This window comes from Terrapene carolina, unplaced genomic scaffold (assembly GCF_002925995.2).
Source record: "Terrapene carolina triunguis isolate 2854851 unplaced genomic scaffold, T_m_triunguis-2.0 Scaffold58, whole genome shotgun sequence".
Classification (NCBI taxonomy): Eukaryota; Metazoa; Chordata; order Testudines; family Emydidae; genus Terrapene; species Terrapene triunguis.
The window spans coordinates 9,830,939-9,839,904 of NW_020664409.1; the positions used below are offsets into that span (position 1 = coordinate 9,830,939).

Consider the following 8,966-nt stretch of genomic DNA (forward strand, 5'->3'; position numbering starts at 1 on the left):
TTAAACTAAACGCTGCCTTGTTTTTCTATAAGCGGCTGCATCAGCTTCCTCTGTTTCCCGTTTCTCTCCGCGACCCCGTCACAACCCTCTGGGGAGAAAACAGGAAAAGTGGGGGAGGATGGAATAAGTAGCTTCAGCGCTTGCTGCTCTGGGGATTTAGACACAGCCTGCTTTGCTGCCCTTCGCTGTGCATTTATAGTAGGGAGGGGGTAATGGGAGGGTCAATTTTTTTCCTCTGCAGCTTTCAAGAGACAAGTGATCAGAAAGCTTATAACCGAATTGTCTATTAAATCTTATCCTAAGCTCTACTATGGAAAATACATGATATACAAGAATCAGGAAAACAACAATGTGGAGTTTGGATGTTTATATATTTATAAATAAAATACATGATCTATACCATAAAGCATACATTTGTAGAGTTAAAGCACACTGCAGTGACGATGCATGTACTGTATATCTACAATGTACACACTCTACATTCAATATATACATTATGCACTATATAAAAATACAGCAGTACACTGTATGTTTAAAAGATATGTCGTATGGATGTGATATTTACTAAAATAAATAAATGGACAGCAGTATACTGTATTGTAACTATATAGGGAAATGGTATTCTGTATGCAGGCATTAATAAGAACACTGACTTCAGAAGGAATCAGCCATTCCCCATGTTTGGGGATTCACGGAAACTAGTTGAACATTTTGGCACTGTAAGGTGTAATTGACTATATAGCCACTTTTAAGGCCATGATCACTTCTTATTCATAATTTCTTATGCTTATTGTCCAGTCATTATACTTGAAAGAGAGAGAAGTTTTTAAATGTGGCTGACAGCAACATGTCAAAAACATGTTTAACACTAGGAAAGGCTTGTTTCCAAAAGCACAATCTGAGTCGATTCCAATTCATTTCTCTCAGCACAATCGAAAAAAACATCTTCAGTAGCTGCTATGTAAGGTTGAGCACCATTAATCCTTGTTTTAAGAGAAAGAAAAGATCTGCTGCATTATTAAATCAGACATTTTAACTGATGGAACCATCTTTGTACCTTGCTAATTCTTAAGTAAAACTTCAATGCCTTTTTTCATATTGCACATATGTCTTGAAGACATTTGTATGAATAACTGATCTACTAAATACTCCTCTGTTTTATAAGCAAGAGATAATATAACACAATAAATCGTAAACTCTAGTTTTCAGCTACAAGTATAATAATTTAATTAACATTAATAACGACAGTGCTTAATTTATGCCAAGGCTTGCCAGGGCTCAGGCTTGGCAGTTCAGCACCTCTGGGCTTGCTGCATCAGTTATGAAAGTAAAAACATGGCTCCAGCCCTAGCACCTCTTTCATTACAAATTAAGCACTGAATAAAGACCTTAATTTTCCTTGTCAGTTTGAGATTTTCTGTCAACTGGAAAGTGCGTAACGTGTGTGTTATTCCTCATGAGAGGTCCTTTCTAGAAACCCACTGGAGTTCTTTCAGAAACTTTAGAGCTGTAAGCTGCTCAGTAAAATGGGGGTGGGGAAGAATAAAACCTTGGATTTGTTAGATCCACGTTTTCCCACGTTTACTTATTTGTCCAGAAGAGGCTCAGCTCTGCCACCTAGCGTCCTTTTTTCCACCCCCAGACTTGGAAAACCTACAGTTCCAGTCCTTTTAAGTTATTAAACGTGGAGAGATTTTGACAGCGCTGTTAAAACTGCCTTTTAGCTGAAAGCAGAATGTTCGCACTTTATTTATATGTTAAATTTCTTTGGCCAGTCTGAATGGTTCTCAACCCACGTTCAATAATTAAGAATGGAAACCTTGGTTAACTTAAAGGACGCTGCCAAGAAATTGTAATAAAATACTTTTAAAATGTTAGTTGCAATTACAAGGTTCAAATTTTTACCAACCATTTTGTCTTTTTCCAGTTAGCAAAAATTGATTTTTCCCTTCCCACACACATACTCTTTGCATGGAGATAAAACTGACATGACTGTTTTAATTAACATAAACATTGACTTATATTGCCACAGTAGTGATAGTGATCAAGACCCTGCTTCGGGTAACAAATTTAGAGGAAACAGTTCTCTTGGACTCAGTTTCCTGTAGGTTTATTTGCTACCTTTTGTATCTATCTCTACAAATGTCTTTAGGTGTGGTACCTTGATTTCTTCTTTAACCTATTTAGAAACATGAGGCTATTTTAGATATCTTGCAGTTTAAATAAATTTACAGTTAGATTTTAACTATACATTGAAATGTCTGTAGATACCCAAGATAACAAGCAAATCAGTGGACTTTGTTACTGGCTCTATTCAGTCACAGTTTTTTCAGGATTTTACACAGGGATAGAAAAGGTGTGAGTAAAGTCAGTAGCACTTTAGGACACCAAAACACTTTTGAACCTGTTTAGACTCCCACTGATTGCAATAGATGTAGGTACTTTGAAGTAATATATTTAATGTCAGCACAGCTGTGAGAAAAATGTGCCAAATTCCTCTCTATACTGGTGTAAATCGGATGTAACTATACTGATGTTATTGGAGTTGCCATTGTAACTGAGAAGAGACTTTGATCCAAGGTTTGAAGAAGCTACTTCCGAAGAGTCAACAGACTGAATACAAAATATTAATTGTATAGGCCCAACAATAAGCGACTACTGTCTTTTTAAATAAATATCAGTGATTTAGTTCTAGGTTTAAAGCAACAAACATAGAGAGCAGATATTTAGAATTCACAGGACTTTTCTCAGCACTTCATAGCAGTTCTAGTTTGGTTCAAATTTGGAGCCTAAAAACTCATAGCTTGTATTCAAACCAGTCTTTGAAAGGACACTATCATAGGCTTTCCATTTTTGAAAAATATATAACTTTTGTATACTACTTTCTTAGAACCTTGAAACGTTCCCTATAATGTTTGTTTGTTTTTTCTATTTAGCAAACATTATTTTCCCTGCTCTTCCCCCCCCCCATTGGAAGTGAAATTGACATATCTGATTTGTTTAACAGCATTTTGGTTACTGGCATAACCACTGATGTCAAGGAAAGTTTGGAAAAGAGTGATTTTTGTTGTTTTTTGTGGGCCTATGCCTTTAACCCCAGTGTTTATTTAACTGGTGCTACAGAGGATGCAGGAGAGCTCTATTGCACAAATCATTATTACATTTTATCCTTTTAAAACTTTACTGATTTATTTTATTTACTGGAGGCAGAATGTTGGATTAAAAATATCCCTAAAATATCTGTTTTCCATCAGGTTATAACAATTATAGCACATACGAGATTAGAGGCCTAAACTACTTTGACAGTGTTTTTAAAATAGACAAAACCAATAAAGTGCGAATGTGTTTGACAATTTAGATATCTGTTCTAATTAGAAAAAAATCAAAATAGCACCCAACTTATAATCTTGTCTGTCATGTCTGCAAACCCTTCTTTGTTGAATATATTGGTCACAGAGTAGCAACTTCTCACAAGAGATCCCCCTTTCCTTCCCTTCCCTCATCAGATTAAAACAAAAAACAAAAACAAAAAACCAGCCCTGTCACAATACTCACTGTGTACCAGGGGTGCTGCAAGAAGTTCAATGACAGATGTGGAACTCCATCACCTAGCTCCAGTGCACCCTGAACCAAGTGGGCTTGCCATCAGACAGGATGCCAATAGTACAACGATGAAGCAAACAGGAGGGTGTGAATGGTAAACATTAGATAAGAGAAATGCCTCTTCCTCCCACCCAACTTCCAAAGGAAAATGAGATAGAAGCTACACAAAAAATATTTATAATTCTATTATTATAATAACAGAACTGTGTCCCAAACTATGTCCCATGGTTCATCCTTAATTTGAGCCTTGGAGAAAATGTGACCTGATTGCAATCATTTCAGTGTTCAAAAAGCAATGTTTGGGAAGAATGGGAATCTTTGAATTTCCTACAAGCATTGCAAGTATTTTGTGATAATTATAAGTGAATGAATTGTTGTAAGGAGTGTTATACAATGTATCAGCATCTGTGATATAGGAATTAATGTGAAAATATTTGTGATGACAGGTGTCTGCCCACTTTCTCAGTGGCTTTTAAATCATTGATTTATCCTTGCTGTCTCTCCCCTCCCTTTCCCTTTTCCTCTGGTCCTTTCTCAGAATGAATCCTCTCCACAAGGAACAGATTTTTTACACCACATGCTGATTTTTTTTCTTTTGGTGCTGAAAGGAACTAATATTCGCAGATAATCACTTTTCCCTTTATGCAGAAAGTAAAGCTCCCATGTACAGTATTTCACTTCTCCCCATCCAACTTATCTAACATAAAGGATAGAATATATTTCCCCCTTCCCACTCCTCAATAATTTAGTGCATTATCACACACACGGAGGTGGGAGGGAAGAGAAGAGGGGAGGAGAAATGCAAAAGGAAAAAGAGACTCAGAAATCTCAGCTGCACTTCTGGCCCTTTTAAAAAGTTTGCTCTGTAAATTGGAATGAGGTCAGATTTGGAGCTTCTCATTGCACGCGGTGATTATTATTGCATCGGGTTCCAAGCCAATAGCAGCCGGCGGGGTGGGGTTTGGCACGAGGAAGCGTTGGATACAGCGAATGATTGGCCGGGTCGAGGACTGTGAAAGGATAAAGAGGCGCTAGGCGGAATTTGGGGTCCGCTCTAAGCTGCAGCAAGAGAAACAGTGTGTGAGGGGGAAGAGGCCAATACCAGTAGCCCCGGTCTGTGTATGTGTCTCTCCTCTCTTTGGGGTTGTGCATGCAAAGGAAGGGAAAACGGGACTAAATATATTTATCGCATTAGTCACCGCTCTTCCTACAGGGAAGGCACACATTTATTAATGCTACCCGGTTGCATGAGTCGGGTTTTTTTTTTTGTTCAGTACCTCTCAACAACCAAATAATTAACTGCACAAGCTCCTGATCACTGACTGCACAGCCACGAGTCCTGGAGTCCGGTTTTTATTTTTATTTTTTTTATTATTATTATTTTTTTGTGTGTGTGTGTTGCTGGGCACAGTAGTGGGAGGCTTTACCAGCGCGTGTGCTGTTTTCCTGAAACATCTTGGGCACAGAAAAAGCACTTGTGAACTGGAATCAACTGCTTCGGGGAGGGGAGGGGGGGAAACACTGACAAGGAGAGGGGGAATTGCAGCATTTTTAAAGAAACTCTGTTTCTGTTCCACTTTGAGCACTGGCTGCTGCCCCTAAATTAATAGAGAGCAAAGGGGGAAGGACTGCACAGAGCGCTGGAGACGAGCCTTTCTGGAACTACAACTACTTAGCAGAGGGGCTGCGCGCTGGCGAAGGGCTGAGCATTTTGCTGTGGTTTGGGACTGTTTGATTCGTTCCCTTTCCTTGTTGTACCTGTTAAAGTTGAGAGCTTTTTTTTTTTTACGTTGCACTGGTGCCGAGCTGAGCCCCGGCGACCTCCCTGCAAGCAGCCGCCGCCGCCGTGTGTGTGAGACCCAGCGATGGTGCAGCAGACTAACAACGCGGAGAACACGGAAGCGCTTCTGGCCGGAGAGACCTCGGACTCCGGGGCCGGCATCGAGCTGGGCATCGCCTCCTCTCCCACGCCGGGCTCCACCGCTTCCACCGGGGGCAAAGCGGACGACCCGAGCTGGTGCAAGACCCCCAGCGGGCACATCAAGCGGCCCATGAACGCCTTCATGGTGTGGTCCCAGATCGAGAGGAGGAAGATCATGGAGCAGTCCCCGGACATGCACAACGCCGAGATCTCCAAGCGCCTGGGCAAGCGCTGGAAGCTGCTCAAGGACAGCGACAAGATCCCCTTCATCCGGGAGGCGGAGCGGCTGAGGCTCAAGCACATGGCGGACTATCCCGACTACAAGTACCGGCCCAGGAAGAAGGTGAAATCGGGAAACAGCTCCGCCAAGCCCGGCGAGAAAGGAGACAAGAGTGGCGGGGGCAGCCCTGGCGCCAGCGGGGGCGGCACTGGCAGTGGCAGCAGCGGGGGCAGCACGAACTCCTCCAAGCCCGCCTTGAAGAAGAGCGGCGGCTCCAAGCTCTCCCCCGGCGGCGGCTCCGGGGCCAGCAAGCCGCACGCCAAGGTGATCCTGGGCAGCAAAGCCGCCCCCTTCCCCGCCGAGCAGCCGGCTCAGGCCGCCCTGCTGCCCCCGGACCACCACTCGCTGTACAAATCCCGCGGCGGCGCCTCCAGCTCCTGCTCGGCCTCGGGCAAACACCTCTCGGAGAAGAAGCTCAAGCGGGTCTATGTCTTCGGCACGGGCGGGGGCCACGGGCAGAGCGCGTCCTCCTCCCCGGGGAGCGCCGTGCCGGCCAGCCCGACCCTGAGCTGCTCCACGGAAGCCAGCGACCCTCTGAGCCTGTACGAGGAAGGGGGCGCCGGAGGGTGCCAGCAGGACGGAGACTGCAGCAGCATCTCCTGCCCTTCCCCGCCGGGCAGCAGCTCCCCCTCGGATCACCGCAGCTACACCAGCCTGAGGGCCTCTTCTCCGGCCCCCTCCACCTCCCATTCCTCCTCGGCTTCCTCCCATTCCTCCTCGTCCTCCTCCTCCTCCGGCTCTTCTTCCTCGGACGACGAGTTTGAAGACGACCTGTTGGACCTGAACCCCAGCCCCGGTTTTGAGAGCATGTCCCTGGGCAGCTTCGGCTCGTCCGTGCTGGACCGGGACCTAGATTTTAACTTCGAGCCTGGCTCGGGCTCTCATTTTGAGTTCCCGGACTACTGCACCCCGGAGGTAAGTGAGATGATCTCAGGGGACTGGCTGGAGTCCAGCATTTCAAACCTGGTCTTCACTTACTGAAGAAAATAAATAAATAAATGCCGGGGAAGACGTAGACATACACTATTGAGAGGACTCGCCCACGCTGTTGGGTGTATCTTTTTTCCTTGGAGAGGCAGATGAAACTGACTTGCTGTGCTTTTAAAAAACCGAGATGATAAAGGGATCATCCTTTTTTTAAAAAAAAAAGACACGCTCGCTCCCTTCCTCGGCTTGGAGATAGACACACACACACATCCCCCCCCACGCCCCTTCCGATGCCTGATGTTAATTTTTAGAGACTGGCGGGAGTGATTTTTTTTTTGAGAGAGAGACAGAGAAGGGGAAAAACCACACACACCTCTGGGTTTTTGATTTTTTTTATCCACGCTATGTAAAGAAGAAGGGGGAGTGAAAAATTGTGCTGAGTGCATTGGCGATCTCGAATATTTTGTTCTGAGAGAGATGAGAACTGTTTAAAAAAAAAAAAGACTGCAGGGTTTACATGGTGTGGGGGAAGGGAAGCGAATCCTATTTCGATTTTTTTCCTGCAGCAAGAGGAGATGAAGATGATAGGAGGCGGAAAGGGCGAATTGAGCTGGAAACTGAACTGAGATCCTAGTTGGACAGAGAAAAGAAGGGGTTTGGGTTTTTTTGTTTTTGCCTTTTTTTTTAAAGATGAACTGGAAACACGACTAGAGGAAGATAATAATAAACTGAAATGCATTTGCACGTATAGAGGAGAAGGTGGCAGCGCTTTTCTCAGTCACCTTATTATATAGAGAGAAATCAATCAATAAAATGGAACTTCATGAACACGGAAAACTTTTTTTGAAACGGAGACAGATACAAAACAGTTTCTATAATGATGTGGTACAGGGGAAATGGAGGGAGGGCGATTGCTTTTGCAAAAACAAAAAACAATGTTTTTTCTTCTTACTCAGAATCGTGATGGTGTTGGATTATTTCACTGGTGGGGTTTAATATAGCATGTTATCCTGTCTATCTTTTTAAGATTTCTGTAAGACTGTTGAACAGTTTAAAAATAGTGTTAGGATACTATAAAAGCAGATAGATGGCGCTATGTTTGATTCCTACAAAAAATCACCAGCTTTTTTTTCATTCTTAACTCTTTAAAGGATTCAAACGCAACTCAAATCTGTGCTGGACTTAAAAAAAAAAAAATCAGGACCAAATTTTTTCTCAGAGTATGTATGTGTTTGTTCCTTATAGCTGTAAATGAAAAGACTGTTTTTTCTCACCGATGCTCTATTCCTTTATTGTTTTTTCCTTGTAAATGTAATCGGATGCCATTTTATAAGTGGATGTATTTATACTGGCCAAACATTTTTGACTTGTATTTCTTTGTCCTTTTTTGGTAGTCCTCGTTGTTACTCGCACCATTTTTATGTCTCCTTCACTGAAGGGCTAGAGTTTTAACTTTTAATTTTTTATATTTAAATGTAGACTTTTGACACTTTTAAAAACAAAAGAGAAGAGAGATGAAAACGTTTGATTATTTTCTCAGTGTATTTTTGTAAAAAATATATAAAGGGGGTGTAAATCGGTGTAAATCGCTGTTTGGATTTCCTGATTATAATTACAGGGCCGCTGGTTAATGTCTCACCCATACACACAAAAATCAGCCCCTATTTTCTCCATGTTTACACTCCAATCTGCAGGCTTCTTAAAGTGACAGTATCCCTTATATATACCACCAGTGCCCAGTGTTTAATCTCATTGATTTCTATGAGGGGGAAGAATAAACGTAATACACTGTCTCCTAACTTTAAAAAAAATCCCATAATTAAGTACAACCATATATCGTACAGGCGCTTTAAAGCAACTGGTGCATTTTACGGAAAAAAGGGATCCTGTACCTTTAACTTGTAAACCACATCTTTTGCACTTTTTTTTTATAAGCAAAAAACGTGCCGTTTAAACCACTGGATCTATCTAAATGCCGATTTGAGTTCGCGACACTATGTACTGCGTTTTTCATTCTTGTATTTGACTATTTAATCCTTTCTACTTGTCGCTAAATATAATTGTTTTAGTCTCTTATGGCATGATGATAGCATATGTATTCAGGTTTATAGCTGTTGTGTTTAAGATGAAAAAAGTGAAAACATCTTTGTACATTTAAGTCTGTATTATAATAAGAAAAAAGAGGATTGTGTGTTTATGTATGTTAATATAACATGACAGGCACTAGGACGTCTG

General features: G+C 42.2%; 1 protein-coding gene across 1 annotated transcript; it reads left to right on the forward strand.

Moving 5' to 3' along the window:
• Positions 1 to 4,673: 4,673 nt before the first annotated feature.
• On the forward strand, positions 4,674 to 8,603 carry SOX4 (SRY-box transcription factor 4). Its single transcript, XM_024217607.3, has one exon. The coding sequence runs from the start codon at positions 5,469 to 5,471 to the stop codon at positions 6,783 to 6,785; it is 1,317 nt and encodes a 438-aa protein (XP_024073375.1). The 5' UTR covers positions 4,674 to 5,468; the 3' UTR covers positions 6,786 to 8,603.
• Positions 8,604 to 8,966: the final 363 nt, after the last annotated feature.

Excerpts from the sequence above, each read along its gene's own strand:
- SOX4 (XM_024217607.3), top strand. The coding sequence starts at position 5,469 with ATGGTGCAGCAGACTAACAACGCGGAGAACACGGAAGCGCTTCTGGCC.